The sequence below is a fragment of the Pristiophorus japonicus genome, chromosome 3 (genome assembly GCF_044704955.1).
Source record: "Pristiophorus japonicus isolate sPriJap1 chromosome 3, sPriJap1.hap1, whole genome shotgun sequence".
Lineage (NCBI taxonomy): Eukaryota > Metazoa > Chordata > Chondrichthyes > Pristiophoridae > Pristiophorus > Pristiophorus japonicus.
Genome location: NC_091979.1, coordinates 260,934,101 through 260,955,151, shown reverse-complemented (window position 1 = coordinate 260,955,151; position 21,051 = coordinate 260,934,101). Strand labels below are relative to the sequence as shown.

Sequence of the window (21,051 nt, the reverse complement as noted above, 5' to 3'; positions counted from 1 at the left end):
AGGCATGTGTTTTTGATTTGTTCCCAGAAAATAACCCAACCGTGTTTTCTTCACTGCTGCAGGTAGGTAAACCGATTTGCTCCCTTCTCGCACAAATATGCAAATTTATCATGCTGTAGTTACATGAACAACTCCTTATTTTGTTTTTCTCATCAATCTATCTCTGATTAAATTTATGTTATATTTTAAAACATTTTCATTACAGTCCTAATAATTGCATCTTCTCTTGTGCTGCCATTCCTTTTGTATTACTAGAGAGGGTTGGATTGGGTGGGGCTTACAAACGCACAGTCCTGGTACATTTTTTGCATGGCCGGTCTTTCTGTCAGTCATAAAGATCTGGGTGTGTAATGCTCCCCATTTTCCCCAGCTCCAAAATGCAGTTGTTTTCATTAGACCCAGAAGAGGTGTAGCTTTGAGCTGAATTCTAGAGACAAAATTCAGTTGCTCAGTTTTCTGCTGCTTGCTTGTTCCCTATTGCTACTTGCGAGCTGAGTCGAGCTGCTTTTACTCCTTTTATGTATGGTCAATGCAACGTTGGGTAATTTAACAGGTGAAATCCTCATTTTAGTCAATCACAAACTTTTTTTTTGCTTTATGGAGTTTTAATCCATTTCACCAACCTGACTAGTTACTGCTACTCTTGGTCTGTCTAAAATTTGAAATCCACTCGTCTGTGATTTTTGTAACTGCTGAACTGTTCGATCACTGTTGCTGTCATTTTTGTGCCGCGACAACTGTTCACAGCTACCCATATATCTGCTCTTAAAACTGAAGTTTCCGTTTATTAACTCTTAACTATTAAATAGTTAGTTCCCATTCTCGCTCCGCATCCAACATAGTCGATCTGTTTGGTGGGGGACGGTGGGGGAGGAGAAGGAGAGTGAATATTTATTGTAGCAATCATGTGTTGCTATATTAGTCTCCAGGAAAAATTGGACATTGGTTTCTGTCCTCTGTTAGGGAAGAATCAGTTACCTGTGGAAATGAGAGATGCTGATATGTCTGAGCAGTAAAAGCCACTTATAGCCTTGTCATCAATTGTTATTTTTTTATGTTCAGTAAAATTTATACCATAGTACACTCTTAGTCAGTATCTATTCCTCCAAGTCACCTCGAAGTAATAAAAGTTAATTCCTGTTCAGGTTTTTTAATGAAAATCTTGTAATAGACAGGCATGCTGGCTTCAAGGCTCATGGTATCTAATTTCTGCTGAGCAGTGAAGAGGATAGGAGTTCAAACAGTCTTGCTCTTTTGCAAGACAAAAAGTTCAGTTAGAAAATCTCCTACGAGGCAGACTGGCTGGGTGATGGAGCATACTGTCCTTTCATCTGTGGGACCTGGGTTTAAATCTGGCACCACACTGGTGTTGCACCTTATACAGTGTCAAACTTAAGCTGTCGCTCTTTTTGTTTCTCTGGAGTCAGGCCGTGTAAGCTTTTTGTTTTTATTACATTACAATTCTTATTTTGAATAATAAATCAAGATAATAACCAAAAGGATTGTTACTATTTTGAGGTATTTGATTGGTTTCCCTCACCTCCTTTCTTCTTTCTTGATAGCTTTTACTGTCTGCTCATGCTTGTTCTCATGTCTTTGTTCCTTTAATGGACGCTTATCTCCCTGATTTCTTCACGTTCCATTGGTATACTTGCCTCTTCAGTTGTGATTTGGTGCTATTTTATAATATAAAATTTAAGCCAATCAGCTGCAAGCGTGATGCAAAATTTGCAAATAGAAATGCGTTCTGAGGTGTAAGAAAATGCATGCTGTATGTTGGGCTTTCTTTATGATAGAAAATGGCTATCATTGTTGGAAAGATTTCAGAATATATTACCCTGTTTTGCTTTAAATGTCACATTTTGTGACAATCCAGATTGTCACAGGGATGAATACGTCCTGACATTTTGAGTGCAACTTCTGCAAAAGATTGTGAAAGCAGTATACGCTAATAATTCCATTTTAATGAGTTGCTCAACACTGTAGTTTGAAATCCTAGATTATTGTTTTGTAGGAGGTGTAAGAGAACAACCCTTGCTGCTTCTGTTTTATATTATGATCTATTGGTATCTATATTTTGTGTTTTTAAGTAATTCATCCCATGTGAAATGACCATCATCTGCAAGGGTAAAACCCTTTTCTCCACTGTCTTGCAAATGGCGAAAAAATGCATTCGTCTGTCAGTTTCTTTTCCTACACTCCAGTACAGGTGCTACGCCCAAAATCCGGAGTTCTGGACTCCGGAACGATTGGTGGCATGGTCGTCCGGAATCCGTAAAATGTTCCAAAATCTGGACCCACTGACCCTGCTGACCTCAAGGTCCTGCCGCTGCCTGACCTCGGGCCTTGCCTTGTCGCCGCTACCCCTACATCGGGGCCTCCTTGCCAGCCTGCCCAAAAACCACCCCTGCCCGACCAGCTCCTCTTCGGCGGGGCCCCACCCGAACAACTCCTTGGTGGCTGGGCCCCACCCGAACAACTCCTTGGTGGCTGGGCCCTGCTCGACGACCTCAGCGACGGGGTTGGCGGCCCGAACAGCACCTCGACGAGCACCCTCTGCCCTTTCTGACATTCTGAAATCCGGAAACACCCGAACCTGGGCTCGGGTGTTTCCGGATTCGTGACGTCAAAGACTCAACGAAGTCCGGAAAAACGTGGAATCCAGAATGGCCTCGGTCCCGAGGGTTCCAGATTCTGGACACTGCATCTGTATATTGTATACATAGCACCTTTAAAATCCCCACACTGCTCCATTTTCTGCCACGACATGGCTGCCTCAATTGTAGTCTTTAATTTCCCCATATATTTTGTTTTCTATAATTTTTATATGACAGATGGCCATCTTCTATGCTGTCCAATGTAAATAGGCATCTTATGTTTCATAATGAAGACAAGTGATGAACAAATACTGCACACTGACATGGCTGTCACTGTCTTGTCTGCAAATGGCTGGAAGGAGATTTTGTACATAGCTCCAGGTTATGTTAAAACTAAATTGTATGCAGTTTTCTCTTAATTTAAAGTTGCTAAATAATCTGATCACTAAATTTCTACATTCCTCTGTTATTTATGTTGCTTAATTCAAATTGGACAATTCAATATATTTTATTGCAAAAGTGACTTTGAATTATCAGGACATTCTACTTTACAAATGAACCGTACGAAAATTGGCAGTGCACATTCAGATGAGCTCAACATGCTTGTTTGCGCCAGGACAAGATGGTGACAGATGGCAAGGTTTTTTTGGGAGAGAAGAGTCATTGATCTGTCTATGCTCCAGGCAAGTTTAGAAGGGCAGAGTATGGTACCCTGTTAATTATTTATATTTTGGAGTTGTAAGTACAATACTTTCCGCCCCTTTTGTGGAGACAATGACCCCGAAATTGCAGTCGATGGCTTCCTGCGGGTGCCGACCGCAAAAATTTCTACGAAAGTACCTGGTGGTCTCAGAGGTTCGGAGACTTGCGGTCCTGGCCCTCTACGTGAAGGCCTTCATAGGGGCACACGTATCCCAGGAGCATTTGGGGTTTCGTACGCATCAATGGGGTCACGGCCGGCCCACGGCCATCAGAGTAGGGGGATCCCCATGTAGACAGAACTCATAAGTATGAATGGGGATTTCCCCCCCCCCCCCACCCCCAACAAAAAACTCATACTGAAAATAACTCAAAATTTAATTTTTTGAAAAATAAATGTACATATTTTAAAGGTCTAAAAATAAACTTACCTTTTAACAGGATTTTAAATGTTGACATTCTTTTATAAAAATGTATTTTTATGCATTTTAAAAGTCTTGTGCTGCTTTTGTCAGTCGTAAGAATGTGAAGGACATTCGCTGGGTAGGATTTTGGCAAATAGCCCAATTCTCCACCTGCGGAGGCCTTTTATTTTTGGATGCGTTAGATCTGTCAAAAGAATTTTGCAAGTGCCGGGTTTAGGCACGTGCACTCCGCATGGCTAAACCCTGAACCTGTGGGGAGCACGATTGCAGGCCCAACGTAACTTCTAAACTTGAGCTGTGTACAGTTGAGGAATACAGGTGCAGCGTCGAGAATCCGGAATGTTCCAGAATCCGGACTCCAGACCAATCGATGGCAAGGTCATCTGGAATCCGTAAAATGTTCCGGAATCCGGACCCGATGACCCTGCCGACCTGAGGTCTCGCTGCTGCTGCTCTCCTCACCCCACCGCCACTGCCCTTACTTCGGGGCCCCCTCGGCGGCCTGCCCGACGACCTCCTTGGCGAGGCCCGCCCGCCCGAACACCACCTCCACGAGGCCCCGTTCGACGACAACCTCTGCCAAGCCGGCCCGCCCGACGACAACTTTGGCGGGAATCTCCCCCGCCCCTCTTTCTGATGTTCCAAGATCCGGAAGTACCCGAACCTGGGCTCGGGTGTTTCTGGATTCTTGACAGCAGAAAACAAACCAAAAGTACAAAATCCGGAACGGCCTCGGTCCTGAGAGTTTTGGATTTTAGGCGCTGCACCTGTATATAAGTTTCCCAGCTCATAAGTAAATCAATCTGTTCCTTCTCTTCCCCCTGCTTGCCTGCACACTACTCAACACCACCAATTGAAGAAATTAGGATATCCCACTAAATAACTTCCTAGCTGGGAAATATAGTACATGAAATAAACATTTAAAAGTGGTTGCAACATTTGTGTGCCTTTTGATTATATTTGCAAATTCTCATCTCGTGTTTTACTTTCCTCACCCCTCCCCACAATCCTGGCTTGGATTATGATCCATGACCAGGAGGGCTGAACAGTCTGGTGATTTCTTGGTTGCGGCCGACATTCGTTCTGGTGCAGCCACTAGGGATTAGTGTAACAATGCAGGTTAAACATCTAGTGGGTTAAACATTTAATCTTGCCTTCTGTTACATGGCCTAGCTCCTCGTCATCAATGCTGGTGTGAAATTTCTCTGTCAGCCTGCTGAGACTTTGACCAGTGCCAGATCCTCGCGTCAGAGTCTTTTGCATGGGGTGGTGGTGGGGGAGGGGAAAGGGGTGGACATGGGTGTTCGCACCATTTACTGAGGTGTCTTTCCTGGAGTTGGGGGACAAGGAGTTTTTTTGCGGCACCTTGTCTCACTACATCTTAGCTCAGGTTGTTCTGACCGAAGAGTTTTAGAAAAAAAAATTTTTTATTACAAATTTTAAAAATTGCAGCTTTCCCCTTATGTTGGGCCTGAAATCACACCCAAACCCGGCACTTGCAATCTGTCAAAAATTCTTTTGACAGCAGCAATCAATTGCTGTTATGAAACTGGCATTTTCTGCAAGATGGGCCCCGTTTCTGTCGGGATCTTTTCCTGGCACACATGTCAAACATACTTAGCCTTGGGGGCCACCCGAGGCAGAACTGGTGAGTTTTCTAATTATATCATCTTGCTTCTTATGATCTTGCAGAGAGGGATGGCCACAAGAAGCACCCACACCCATGTGTGGTGGGTTTTGCCATTTGGGTTTTTAATAAAGGGGGACAAAGACCCAGTGCAACACAGCCCCAAATTGCAGCTTGCCTCAGCCTGTTTGAACTGCTGATTTCTTGCTCTCTTTTGCCCAACCCAACCAGGCTGAGGAATTTCAAGCCCACATATTTATCTACATATTTCTGATGTACAATTGTTTTGCTAAGTTGTACGTACATTTCATTATAAGACTAGACCCATGAAGTTCTTGTCCACCAAATATCAGTTTTTGTAATTATCTTTCACGTTCGAGTTGAGGCAGAGCTCCTTAAGCATTTCCTTATTTTTTTCCCACAAATCATATCATTTTCGTGCCTTCCTGAATAGATAGTTTTACGCCCTGTAGATATTGCTGTTTTGTCTCAGTTTTGCCTGAATAAACCAGGTTTGCGAAATAATACAACTTTGTTTTGTAATTAGAGCTGCCACAACATTGTAAAAATACTAACTCACAATTTGGCTCTTTTTGGAGCTCTGACATGCCAGATGAAAGCCTTGCACCGTTTTTCAGTTTTTCTGTGTTTCCAGCAGCGACTAGGGTCATTCGCATTATTTTCTTTCCAGCTTCATTTTGTTGTTTGGCACCTAATTTTGAGAAGTGCATTGTACTGTAATGGTAGTTTGATGGCAGAGCAACTTGGGATTAATGCCAGAATTGTATTTGCAAAAGCCGAATAATTTATCCCAAATCATCCATGTAAGTGAAATACATTAAGGCTGTTATCCATCCGTTACTCACACATACAGGACTCAGTGAGCCACCACCTTGTCGATCAGTAAGCAGCTAAATTGAGTAGGAAATGTAAAACTGGATTATTAGCCCTATTTTATATTTATGGTGCCATATATGCATTTAGATTGATTTGCAGATTGCTTGGGAGAAATGTAAAAGGCCTAAATCCAATACCTTGCATTAATAATTGGTGCAATTTGGACCCATTAAATATACAGAAAAGAATTTGAGTTACTGATTAGGTTTTAGTCCCATTGGATGAAAGGCACTCTGTTTGGCCAGTCCATTGCAGTATGTTACATGGGGGAGGGGGAGTTCCGAAGATGACTACTCATTTTTAGCAGATTTGACCTGTTAATGCACTTCCTGAACAAGAAGTTTTATAAAGGGTTATCTGTCTTAGTCACCACTCTGAAAGATTCATTTAGGCTGCTTCTTTCTGACCATGGCTTTTGGCAGATGTTTTTTGTTCATATTTTATTCATTAAGTTTAATAATTAATCATCATGAATATTCAGTGTATATTTTAGAGAAGTGTGAGTTAATGTAGCTGTAAGCAGATTATTTAACTCAGATTGTGATTCAGAACGAGAGAGCACGAGTACAACATTGACTAGATTCAATTGAATTAGAGACGAGAAGAAGTTTTTCTGCCACCCTTCCCCTCCCCAATGGGGGATATGTTGGAATAAATTACTAGTTAAAGCCGTTGATTTTAATCATTTGAAAGTGCTGGATGCATTAAGAACCAGTTTAGAGATGAAGAACGAAGATTGATGTTGATGAGCAGATGCTCTACAGAACACAATGGCATAGACTTTCAAATTGCCACCGTGGCATAAAACTGGCATTGCGGATCTGCCGTCCATTATAGAAACCAGCCAATTTTCTACCCCAATGATTCCTGTGTAGCTGACAGGATGTGTGAATCCTGATTAGGACATAACTGGTCAGAGTTGAATCGTGTGGTTTGTTAAAATTAGATTTTATAAAGAAGAGGAAGTTCTGCTTCAATTGTATAGAGCCTTGATCAGACCCCATCTGGAGTACGGTGTGCATTTCTGGGCACTGCCCCTTGGGAAGGAATATCTTGGCCTTGGATGGGGGTATAGAGCAGATTCACCAGAATTATCACTGGCTTAAAGGGTTAAATTATGAGGACAGGTTGCATAAACTAGGCTTGTATTCCCTTGAGTATAGAAGATTGAGGGGTGATCTAATTGAGGTGTTTAAAATGTTAAAAGGATTCAATAGGGATAGATACAGAGAAACTATTTCCTCTGGTGGGGCTATCAAGATCGAGGAGACATAATGGCCCTGAAGTTCTGGTCGGAGGCTTTCCACGGGCAGTTGCCTCCGACCGGAGAATTTTTATGAATCTACCTCGGAGGCGCCCTGGATTCCGTTGGGGGGGCCTTTTCTTCCCACGCTGCGAAGCGTGCCCCTGTCCGGAGGGTTCCCACGCAGAAGGTGCAGTCACATGTGACTGCTCAGCCAATCAGGTACAGTATCCCACAGCTTTCCCATTAATAGCAATGAAAACTCCGTATCTACGAGTTCCCATTGCTATTAATGGGGAAAAAAAGAAATAAAAAACAGACCTCACAATTAAAATTAATTGAAATTAAAGTTAGTTAATGTCTTATAGGGAAAAAAAACAGTTTTTCTGATTTAAAAAAAAAAAGTTTTGTAATTCGGTTTAAAAGTAAACTTGCCTTAGTGAGCAGAGTTTTTAACAATAAAATGTTTATTTCATTTAATTTTATTATATTTATGTATGCTTTTAAACACTTGTGCCTGTAAAAGTAGGCTATGTGCCTGCTTTTTCAGGCGCAAGAATTTTGAAGACATTTGCTGGGCAAGGTGGGCGTAAATCCCGCAATCTTGCCCAAGCAAATGTCTGTGCTCCCGATCTGCGGATCGTCTATCAAGCTCCAGATCGGAAAAGCCGGTTTTCAGCGCATGCGTATTGTGCGCTGAAAACCGGCTTTTCCGATGTCTTCCCGGGTCCGTAGAAACTTTGTACGGACCCAGGGAGGCCGGGATTTCCAGGCCAATCTGAAAATTAGAAATAAGCCATTCATTCCTTCCCACTCGCTCCTTCCCTCCCCCCCGCCACCCTCTGTACAGTTTTGGTCTCCGTATTTCAGGAAGGACATACTTGCATTGGAGGCTGTTCCGAGAAGGTTCACTAGGTTGAATCCGGGGATGAGTGGGTTGACTTATGAAGATAGGTTGAGTAGTTTGGACCTCTACTCATTGGAGTTCAGAAGAATGAGAGGTGATCTTATCGGAACAAAAAAGATAAGGAGGACGCTCAACAAGGTGAATGCAGAGAGGATATTTCCACTCATAGGAGAAATTAAAACAATGGGATATAGTCTCAGAATAAGGGGCCGCCCGCCCATTTCAAACTGAGATGAGGAGGAATTTTTTCTGAGGGTTGTAAATCAATGGAATTCTCTGCCCCAGAGAGCAGTGGAGGCTGGGTCATTGATGATTCCTGTCACTTTTCCGATGGTTGGGAGGAGGCCGATAGGGCTGTAATTGCTGGGTTAGAGTTTTCCTTTTTTTGTACGTACGTACCTGGGCAATCTTCCACATTGTTGGATAGATATCCGTTTCATAGCTGTTCTGGCACAACTAGGCTAGTGGAGCAGCTAATTCTGGTGCACAGGTTTTCAGCATAGTGGCTTGGATGTTGTTGGAGTCCATAGCCTTGACTGTGTCCCATGCACTCCATTGCTTAATGTCTTGAAAAGTGAACAAATTGGCTGGAAACTGGTATCCTTGATCGTGGGAACTTTGGCAGAGTAGGATCATCTACTCAGCACTTCTGGCTGAAGAAACTTGCAAACACATCAGCCTTGAGCTTGCACTTGTCTACTGGGTTCCACCATGGGTTGGTATACTGGGTTCCAACATGAGTTGAAGTTGGAGATATACATGGAGTCTCGTGTTCGTTGTCTGATTGCTCACCACCATTCTCGATTGGATGTGAAAAGGCTACAACGCTTTGCTCTGATTTATTTGGCAACTGGGTAGGGATTTTGCTCTTTCTATGGCGTGTTGGTAGCCCTGTGTTGTAGCTTCTCTAATTTTAACGCATGCCTGGTGCTGCTCCTGGCACGTGTTTTTACGCTCCACATTAAATCAGGTTGGTTTCCTGTCTTGATGATTGAGGAGCAAACAACGTTGGGCCATGCGATTTATAAATTATGGTATTAAGTTCTACTGCTGATGCCCATAGTTTCTATCCCATAGCTTTGCCCTTAGTCAGTCCCACACAACATTATGATCGTGCCACAGTACACAATGGACATAGTCCTCGCTCTGAAGATGAGACTTTGTCTTTGTTATGTTCATAATAAAGTAATATAACTGAGTACTGTAGACGTGAGTAAGTGTGACCTTGGTTCCTTTATTCCAACTCCAGAGTGCTGGTACAGCATGGAAGGCCTGCTTATATACAGTGCTCCCAAGGGATGCTGGAATCCCTTGGGACTCCCAACCGGTACGCCCTCTGGTGGCAGTATAATACTGGTTACATAGGGTTGCTTACATAGCAGTCTTCATATGGACTGTGTGGTGATATCGCCTACCAGTGTTATTGTGGACTGACATGTTTATGATGGGTAGTTTGGTGAGGGCACGGTCAAGTAGGTTACTTGCATTGGTTGCTTCTCCTCCTGACACAGTCCAAGTTTGGCAGCTCTCTCTTCCAGGCATTTGCTAACTTGGTCAGTAATGATACTACCATTAACTAATGTACTGCATGCTGTACACGATAAATTGGACCAGGAGTAACCATACAGCCCCCGAGCATGCTTAATGCTTTTAAAATAACGCTAAATGGTTAAACAAAGATTACATTTAAGACTTAGTGGCTGTGCTGCATGGGAGACCTTGGGTAGCAATTGAAGTATTGCAACTGTAATGGTGTTGTATACAATAGACATATTGTGCCAGCCCAGTGCCTTAGACAATTGGAAATATGTGGGCCATCTCGTGCCCAGTGAGCGAGGTTGGTGACCAGCTCACCCTTTAGTTCAGGTAATTTTTTAAATATAAAATGAAGCTAAAGCGGGGAAATCAGATGAAAAAGAAACAGGCCTGTGTTTAACAAGTGATGATAGCCTTGCATTTACTTGCCACTTTAAGTATCTTATTTTTAGTTAAAAGGTGAAAGGTGATTTGAAAGGTGTTGTGAACGTGAGTAGATAATTTTAGAGAAGCTGTACTGGATGCCTAACTTCCTAAAGTCTATAACATAGAAACATAGAAAATAGGTGCAGGAGTAGGCCATTCGGCCCTTCTAGCCGACACCGCCATTCAATGAGTTCATGGCTGAACATGCAACTTCAGTACCCCATTCCTGCTTTCTCACCATACCCCTTGATTCCCCTAGTAGTAAGGACTTCATCTAACTCCTTTTTGAATATATTTAGTGAATTGGCCTCAACAACTTTCTGTGGTAGAGAATTCCACAGGTTCACCACTCTCTCTGGGTGAAGAAATTCCTCCTCATCTCGGTCCTAAATGGCTTCCCCCTTATCCTTAGACTGTGTCTCCTGGTTCTGGACTTCCCCAACATTGGGAACATTCTTCCTGCATCTAACCTATCTAACCCCGTCAGAATTTTAAACGTTTCTATGAGGTCCCCTCTCATTCTTCTGAACTCCAGTGAATACAAGCCCAGTTGATCCAGTCTTTCTTGATAGGTCAGTCCCGCCATTCCGGGAATCAGTCTGGTGAACCTTCGCTGCACTCCCTCAATAGCAAGAATGTCCTTCCTCAGGTTAGGAGACCAAAACTGTACACAATACTCCAGGTGTGACCTCACCAAGGCCCTGTACAATTGTAGCAACACCTCCCTGCCCCTGTACTCAAATCCCCTCGCTATGAAGGCCAACATGCCATTTGCTTTCTTAACCGCCTGCTGTATCTGCATGCCAACCTTCAATGACTGATGTACCATGACACCCAGGTCTCTTTGCACCTCCCCTTTTCCTAATCTGTCACCATTCAGATAATAGTCTGTCTCTCTGTTTTTACCACCAAAGTGGATAACCTCACATTTATCCACATTATACTTCATCTGCCATGCATTTGCCCACTCACCTAACCTATCCAAGTCGCTCTGCAGCCTCATAGCATCTTCCTTGCAGCTCACACTGCCACCCAACTTAGTGTCATCCGCAAATTTGGAAATACTACATTTAATCCCCTCGTCTAAATCATTAATGTACAGTAAGCACAATAAAGCTTCAAACTGAAAACACAAGGAGACAATCGGGCCTGTTCTGCACGGATGCCATTTATAATGTTGCATTTGTTTCACTTAAAGTTCTATATTGCATACTTCCCTGTTGATAACACCCATGACAGCCTTTTAGTAATCAGTGTGTTCGTTACGGCTATCTGCCATTAGCAGTAAAAAAGTACTGAAAGAGATAAATTGGGCTCTTGAAATGTACTCGTCGTTCTAGTTCCACATCTTAAAGCCTCTGGTAATTGTAGAAATTAAGTTCTGCTCTGTGCTATTGTAATATTGTTCGTTAAATTATGATGCAAGGCAAGATTAGTGAGATGAGAATTGGCTATAACTACACAGTAAAATAAATATTTGAATTAATTTTTGGAAGGTTGTGATTTGAAAACTTGAATTTGATTTCACTTTGCAGACTGATCATTCTTCAGTGTTTGAACTCCATAGCTTTAGTTTGTTTGTCAAGATACTCGCAACAAAACTGTAGGAATATAAATCACCACTAGCTATGTGGATACGTGTGCTTCAATACATCGTGACCTAGGAAAGGAAGGTATGAGTAATTAATACTTGGTAATTTTATAATTTGATAGTGTAGTTGCACCCTGCTTCTAACTTTCATGAAACCTTTTATATACCAAATAATGCTCATTACTGCTATATTAATAAAGCAACTCAGGCCTCTGTGGGCAGACACTGGCATAGTGTATTAGTATGCTGCACCATTGCCTGGGCAGCAGTTTGATCCCAGCCTTCACTAACATATGGCTTTGCAGATGGCTCGCTGCCAGTTGCTTGCCTGTCGGGCACAGCATCTTTCAAAGAGGTAGGAGACCAGCTAATAGCAGGAAAATTTACATGGATTCACCTTGAGCCACATATCAAGTCTTGCTGGCTTCACTGAAAACTAAGAAAATGTTCATGTACACCCATTCACCCCCTCATCCAAGACTAACATTTAGCATCGAGGAGGTTGTGAAAATAAAAAATTGCCTGTTTTTTAACTTGTTTTTTTACCTTGAGCTGCAGCATTTTTAATACAGTTACCGTTCACAGCATTCAGAAACTATTAATTCTTTTTTCATTTTATCATACTATAAATTGGTTAAAACCCACTGATTGTAAATTTTTACAATGGCTGATTTCAATCAAATTTGAGTTAATTTCAAGTATGATTTAATCTAATTCTCCATAATCTTGTCTTTTTAACTGTCTTTGACAAATCAGCTGGTGGTTTAGGCTGGAGGAGGTGATGGATAATCAGTGTCCTGTTCAAGCAAGCCAGACACAGGACCTAATTTTGTTCATGTTCTCACTCACTCAGTATTTCTTAGTTTATCTCCCTGTAAGTTGTCATAGACTGCATGTGAGTAATGAAGAACCATTAAAAAAAATCAAACCCAGCAAAGGAAAATAGATGGTGAAAATATTTGGGTCTGGAACAATTTCTACCTACACCACAATTTCATTATAACATCTGCTGTGGAAATGAAAAAGTGGTTTACCTTGAACTTGTGCCATGGGTTATATCTGGCAGTGCAAGCTCGTAGAATTTAGCTGTCCAATTTATTTTCAGAAATATACAACAGTTGGAGAACTTGGAAAGGCCACAGACACATTTGACGCCATAGGGATGGTGACAGAAGAACAATCGTATGGTAAGAAAGCTTCAGCAATTTAATTTATTTTAGTAATTCTCTTTATTGCAGATGAATTTTCCACAGAATATTCTTACCTTTGTTTTTTAAACTTTTTATAATGTGATAGGTTTAGTAAGTAATGCACTTCAGGAATGCATTGAGAGCAATGTTTTAAAATATTAAATCTTGGCTCAGAGCACTCTCATCTCTGAAGCAGAAGTTTGTGAGTTCAAGTTGCACTTCAGTTGAGCTGAGCAAATAACCTAGACTGACACTTCAATGCAGTGCTGAGTGAGTGCTGTATTGTTAGAGGTGTTCTCTTGTGGATGAGACATTGAACTGAAGCCCTGTCTGTCTCTGAAAATGAACATAAAAGATCTCCTGCCACTTTCTCGAAGAAGAGCAGGGAAATTTCTTCCAACGCTGCCAAAACCGATTTATTGGCTGTTCATCTCATTGCTGTTTGTGGGACTTTGCTCAAATTGGTTGCTGCATTTGTCCACACACACAGTAGTGACTGCAGTGGGAATGTCCTCTCGTTCTCTCTTTTTCAGGTTACAACATAATTGTTGAATCACTAACCTCAATATTGTTTCATAGGTATGTGTCTCCAATGCCCCCTCATATACTTTAGAGGAGAACACGAGTTGATAACTAAATAGACTGCTAGGCTGATTCTGTTGCATTGAGGCTATTCAGCAACTCCCGACGATGACTTTAGCCATGGATTAAATCTAATGCACCCAGGAAAGTTCTAGCTATAGAAGTTGTTAAATTAAGTGGGAAACTTAATTAGTTTCAACTGACGTTTGTACTTGAGCCCCACACCTCCTTCCTTGCTGGAGGCAGGTTTCCTTGTGTTGGCTCAGCTTTGGAGCGCATTTAACATTACCTAAGGAGATTGCAATTGTCATTTCCTGAATAGGGTACAGTGGATGCACAGAGTAGAGAAAATAGTGGAGCTTTCCATCTGAAATCATTCCATTGTAAGATTAGTTGGAAAGTTAGTTTGAGTGCCATTTTTAAAATTTATATCTACCATCATCAAAGACTAGTCCTGTACCAGGACTATTTTCTTTCTCCCTTCCAAAATCCTAAAAGTGGTAGTTCGTATGGGGTTATGGGTTCTGTAGGTGATGGGCTCCCTCCGGTACCTCAAATGTTTTTCGTCTGAGCCAAGACAGTTGAGTATTAGCTGGTTATTCTAACTTGGGAAGCCTCACCATGTCCTTACTTGACTTCAATCCACATATGTATATCAGGAGCATGGACTTTGGTTGATTGCCCCTGGGGGAGTGGTGCAGGGAGGGAGGGAGGGTTACATTGAGGCCAGTTGTCATGGGCTGGATTTTGCGGGTGCAATGATGGCACAACTGTCAGTGTTCGTTGTCCCTGTGAAACCGAAACTGACAGCAATTTTTGGCATCCCGCATGCGCAGTTAATCGCGGAAATCCAGAAGTTGCTGTCAATGATTCCCTGTTTCTCCACAGGGCAAGCTGTTGAAGCCCCTGCAGACAGCTGTCTTTGAGAAATCACTGAACTGACAAGAACTTCCCCTTTTACGCTGTAATATCTAAAAAGTAAAGCCTTATTTAATGATGTGTAACTGGGTTTTTAATGACCTACTAAGTCACAATTCCTGCTGAACAACCTCTCTGGCCCTGAAAAAGTAATTTTATATTTGAGGAATGTCAAATGTTTCTGTTATGATAAAAGTTCCATATTTTTTAATATAATTTGATATTTTTGCTTCTATCTTAATCCCATGTATAATGTTCTAATCTTTATTTCGCGCTCTAAAAGTTATGAGGTGAAGGATAATCAGTACATTTTACTTCCTGGTTTGCTGTCTGAGAATTGTTCAATGTGATTGGCTGCTTAGCCTGCTTGATGACATCACTGTTGCTAGACACCAGAGATTCCCAGACTTGATGCCAGAATGAAATTACCATTACAGAGATCGCTAGATCTTTGTGGGCAGCTTTCTTCGAGGCAAATGCCGTCACTTCATTGTTGATTGCAAAATCTAGGCCAATGTCTTTACTCCTACCCTGGCTGAAATCCACTAACTTGGCACTGGCCATTAATAGAACCTGTGACCATCCTGTTTTGTATAGCTCAGTTCCACATTACATTTGGGACAGAAAACTGGGTTTACCCATTCTCCTGCCGTAACTTCGGTATAAACCCCAAGAAATGGTGTAAATAGTGGGAGACAGAGGGATTGCTGCGAGAGTTTTACACTCGTGCCTTTAGTAACTGAGTCACTGTGGAAGTTGCCCCATTTGCTTTTTTCTTTTAAATTTAGCCATTTAAGGTGAGGTATTTTTTTTCTATTTTGGGCAAGCAGCATCAATGTTGAGCGACCCTGGATCTGCTGTTGTAAGGGTCCAATGCAGAGTGAGGCGTCCACTGCTCTGTTCCAAGAATCATAGAATAGTATAGCACAAGAGGAGGCCATTTGGATCATCAAGTCTGCGCTGGCTCTTTTTGAAGAGCAATCCAGTTCATCCTAGTCCCCTGCTCTGTTCCTATATCCTTGCAATTTTTTCTCCTTCAAATATTTATCCAGTTCCCTTTTGAACACCACGATTGAATTTGTATCCGCCACCGCATCAGGCAGTGCAATCCACATCATAACCACTCCTTGCTTTAAAAAGGATTTTCCTCATGTCATCGCTGGTTCTTTTGTCAATCACCTTAAATCTGTGCCCTCTGATTATCAACCCTTCAGCCATTAGAAACTGTTTCTCTTTATTTACTCTATTTAAACCTTTCATGATTTTAAACACCTATCAAATCTCCTCAGGCTTCTCTGCTCTAAGGAGAACAACCTCAGCTTTTCAAGTCCATCCACATAACAGTAATTCCTCATCCCTGGAACCATTCTAGTAAATCTCTTCTGTACTCTCTTTTAAGCCTTCATGTCCTTCCTAAAGTGTGCTGCCCAGAACTGGACACAATACTACAACTGGGGCTTAGCTCGTGTTTTATATAAGCTTAGCATAACCTCTTCTTGGCTTTTGCACTCAGTCTCTATTTATAAACCCAGGATCCCATATGTGTTGTTAACTGCTTTGTTAACCTGTCCTGCCACCTTGAAAGATTTGTACACAGCACCCCCCAGGTCTGTGTCTCCTTGCACCCCCTTTAATATTGTAGATTTAGCATGTATTGTCTCTCCTCATTCTTCCTACCAAAATGCATCACCTCTCACTTTTTTGCATTGAATTTCATCTGATGTGTGCCCATCCATTCCACCAGCCTGTCTATGTCCTCTTGACGTCTATTACTATCTTTCATAGGGTTTGCTATAGCTTAATTGAAACCACCCCGATGGACTTTTCTCCCAATCTCGCACCAGTCCTCCTTGCTCTTTCCAAGTGAAATTTATAGTATTGTGCTGACTCTGAACAAAGCTGTATCTACCCAGATTCATTTCACATTTAACAAATGAAAGATACAAGGTTGCTAATCCATTTAATCTACCTATTAAATAATATTTGGGCGGAAAGGAGGGGTAGGGAGAAAGGACATTTTAAAAAATATTTTGGAATACAGTGTCCAAGGATCAATGTATCATCCAAAAGGTCAAGCAAAAGTGACACTATCTTGACTGTTTTGAATGAAAATAGTCATTAAAATATTTTTCTCTCCTTGGCATGAAGGCAAGAGTTTGAGTGATTGTTTTATTTTGCCATTAACTAGATCACATAACAAAGGAAGATCTGGAAAGTACTCTGAAGAAATTTACAGGAAGCATTATGCAGACACCTCCACTGTAAGCTAATACTTTTTGCATGTTTTGGCTGATGGAGGATAATTGCTATTGATATTTTACATTCTTCAACCTGCAGATCTACTTGTCGCTTTGCTAAATTAAAAAAACTTCTAGATAAGACATCTGTAATTCAGCTTTTTATAAATTGCCATCACTGCATGTTAGCCACCTTTTAGTAAGAAGTAGGAATGATTGTGCTTGTGTCTATACTTTTTTCCACACAAACGTTATGCGCACTATTAGGATGATTTTTGGAAGGCTCGACTGTTAGTTATCGCTCCACAAAGTTGAAGTAATTAGATCACATTTATTAATCTTTCAGCATGGACATCACACATCAACAGCTTTATCATCCTGACTGATGTCTGACATGAAATCCATGGCTGGCACAAAAAAATGATCAAAACATAACATCATTACCACAAACTCCACAGTATAATTTCCTTTTTTGAAAGCTGATGCACAAGTCATTGAAAGGCAGCTATCTTCTTTTGGACTATAAGGAACTACATGAACTTCTGTCTTGTGGTTTGACATCTTAACTGATTAAGATAGCTGCCTTGTAATCACTCCTGGATGACAATTATTCTCCCACATAATTCATGCAAACTACAGAGTTCTGTAACTTGTTTTTTAAAAAAAACTTTTGTTTTTTTTAAAAAAAACTTTTTGAAAAAAAAAGGTCAAGTAACATTACATCATTATGCGTTCCAAGTCATAAAGCTTAAAGCTGTAATTTAGTCTGAGTTTTGCAGTTGTTATTCAAAGTTCTTTAATTAAATTGCAACCTTTGTAACTCGCTCCAGATTATTTGTTCCAAAACAGTCTCTTTCACAGATGTCTGATATTCATCAGCAGCCACTATGCAATCGTGGCAGAGTCTTTTACTGGTTGTATTTAATTTGACTAAAATAATGTAACTTTTATTTGAAAGGACTTTCTACAGTTTTTCAATGTGGGATAATTAAATTAAATGTAGAATAGTAAATGTTTCATCACCTTTTTAAAGCACAGGTACTTTGGGGAGCTTGCACTTGACTGAACATTGGAAATCAGAAAGTAGAGTTGTGCCTGGATGGTATCCAGGAAGCTGTGCTTGGTAGTCTGGGAGCGGGCTGCATGCCAGTACTCTTGGCAGCAGAAGCAAGGAAGCTAGGTAAATCTGAAGTTGTGGATGTAACTTGTAGTGAAAAGTTTTAAAAAAACAAACTTAAACGCTTCTTTAGCAACTGGTTGATAATTAATATTTTCACAACCTGTTGCGAATCACATCAGTCCCATTACATTTGGCAATTTTTTGTTTTGAAAACTTGTTTAATAGTTTTAAAAATCTTACTTTCAGATATTCTGCTTTGAAACAAAATGGGCAACGGCTTTCCTGTTTGGTGAAGAAAGGAGAAGCTGTGGAAGCTAAACCTGCCAGACCCGTAATAGTTTATGGTCTTTCTGTACAGGATTACAATCCTCCTCTCTTTACTCTTGGTAAGCAAAATCACTTGTTCTATGATGCAAGGTAAGCTCAGTACAACAGTTTATTATTATTATTAATAAAAAGAGAATGTTTCACTTATCAACCTGGGTCAGGAGAAAGAAAAGATTAATTAATTTAACGTATGGAAGTAGCAGCTGCTGGTTTTCTCATAGTCGGAAATGGAAGGCAACAGTAGTTCATAATTTTATTGCACATTTTTGTTTTTAGTTTTTCAGAAGCATATCCAGTGGAATGGCAGTAAGATGAGTTTGCAGGTTATTAGTAGGAACATAAAATTTGTAAATTCAGTGGCACGAGATACCAGCTGTTTTTATTTGTTTTGAAATTTACGTTTATATAGTGCTTTTAAGGCAGTAAAAACATCCCAAAGCGCTTCACGAGCGTTATCAAACAGAATTTGACACTGACCCACATGAAGAGATATTAAGACAAGTGACCAAAAGCTTGGTCAAAGAGAGAAGTTCTAAGGAGTGACTTAAAGGACAAGAGAGAGGGGGAAAAGTTTAATGAGTGAATTCCAGTGCTTACTGTGCAGCTAAGAAAATCGGGGATGCACAAATGGCCAATATTGGAGGAACGCAGAGCTCTCTCTGGTTGGGGGGACAGCTTTGTAAGGCTGGAGGGGCGAGGCCATGGAGGGATTTGAACACAGGGATGAGAACTTTAAAATCGAGGTGTTATAATCCTAGAATGAGGTGGCCAATCAGCCCATTGTGTCTGCTGGCTTTTTGGTAGAGCTAGCCAACCAGTCCCACTCGCCCTGCTCTTTCCCCAAAGCGCTCCAAATGTTTTCTCCATGTATTAATCGAATTCCCTTTTAAAAGTTACTATTCTGCTTCCACATTCCTTCAGTCTCGAAAAGCAACGATCTGCCATCACTCTCCATTTTCTGTCCATTTGCCAATTTTGTATCCACACTGCCACTGTCTCTTTAATCCCATGGGCTTTAATTTTGCTAACAAGTCTATTATGTGGCACTTTGTGAAACATCTTTTGAAAGTCCATACGACAACATCAACTGCATTACCCGCATCAATCCTTTCGCTAGTTCATCAACATACTGCCTTTAACAAATCCATGCTGAATTTCATTTTTTAGCCCATACTTTTTCAAATGCCAATTAATTTTGTCCTGGATTATTGTGTCTCAAAGTTGCCCCATCATCAATGTTAAGCTGACTGGCCTGTAGTTGGTGGGTTTATTCCTCTCCCCGTTATTAAAATCTTCCAGCCTGCTGAGACACCAGCGAGTTCACAAGTGACTGCAGGGTTTGGATTCTGCTGTAATTGGTGCTGTTATTCACATCCTACTGAATCGTGTTCATTCTGTTAGTTGGCGTTTGTTTCTGCTGATAAGCCTTCAACTAGGCAGGAGTTTAATATTTTGATATTTCCAATAACAGTGTTGATATTTGACGTCTCCAAGATAAGAGGAGACTAATTGATGTCCTGTTTCTGACTGCTTCATTTTTGATCGGAGCCCAGAAGAAGCGAGGGCCCAGGGGCAGCACGGGCCAGCCCACACTGCGATCTATGGATAGGAGCAGCATGCGTGTGCACTAGGTCCGTGCAGCAGAACTTAGTCTCTAGTCGTCTTGGTTAACCCTTGCCACTGGATCAAGACCTAACTCTGTCAAGCCCGTGTAGTGGCTGGTGTGCAACGGCCACCCCACGTTAAAAGAATCCATGCACAGGCATCTTCCACCTTTTAGTATGTAGTTCGGGACCTAGATTGCCAGGTCCCTCATCAAAACACCTGTGAACTCATCTATTTTTGTGTGGAAGCAGGTCATCCTCGAAACGAGGGACTGCCTAATACTATTAAACGGGTGTCCTTTGGCACTTCCCCCATATCTAAGGAGGATTGGAAGATTGTGGCCAGAGCCTCCATAATTTCAACCCTTGCTTCCCTCAGTAACCTCCGGGACTTTTCTAATTTGAGGACTGTCAATCTTTTAAGTACGTCCTCTATTTTTATCCTATCTAATATCACTACTACCTCCTTTACTGCTATATTGGCAGCATCCTTTTCTCCAGTGAAGACAGATGCAAAGAACTCACATTTAGTACCTCAGCCATGCCCTCTGACTCCACAAGAATATTTCCTTTTTGGTCCTTGATCGGCCCCACCGTTCTTTTGACCATCCTTTTATTATTTATATATTTATAAAAGACTTTTGGGTTCCCTTTTATATTAGGCACTAATGTATTCTCATATGCTCACTTTGCCCCTCTTCACTTTTTCAGAACTCCTCTGTACTTTCTCCATTCAGCTTTGTTCTCTACTGTGTTATGAAGCTTACATTTGTCATAAGCCTCCTTTTTCTGTCTCTATCTTTTGTCATCTAGGGAGCTCTACCTTTTGGATACCCTTCCTTTCCCACTCGTGCGAATGTGTCTGTTCTGTACCCAGACCATCTCCTCTTTTGAAAGCTTCCCATTGTTCAATTACTGGTTTGCCTTCCAATTTTTGATTCCAATCCACCTGGATTGGACCCCTTTTCAACTCACTGATATTAGCCCTCCTCCAGCTAAGCATTTTTACGCTTGATTGTTCCTTATCTTTTTCCATAACTATTCTAAACCTGATATTATGTTCACTGTTCCCCAAATGCAATTCCGCTGAAACACGCTCCATTTGGCCCACTTCATTCCCCAGAA

General features: G+C 41.3%; 1 protein-coding gene across 5 annotated transcripts in view; it reads left to right on the top strand.

Moving 5' to 3' along the window:
* The window catches only part of trub1 (TruB pseudouridine (psi) synthase family member 1), an 80,038-nt gene that overhangs the window by 42,370 nt on the left and 16,617 nt on the right, over positions 1-21,051 (top strand). For all 5 annotated transcript variants that reach the window (XR_011592751.1, XR_011592750.1, XM_070876577.1 and 2 more), the window contains exons 4-6: positions 13,054-13,135; positions 16,827-16,899; positions 18,242-18,381. Coding sequence is in view for 3 of the 5 variants with exons in the window: in XM_070876577.1 (XP_070732678.1) it covers positions 13,054-13,135; positions 16,827-16,899; positions 18,242-18,381 (295 nt within the window). In the remaining 2 variants the exon portion in view is untranslated. The remainder of the gene's footprint in view (positions 1-13,053; positions 13,136-16,826; positions 16,900-18,241; positions 18,382-21,051) is intronic.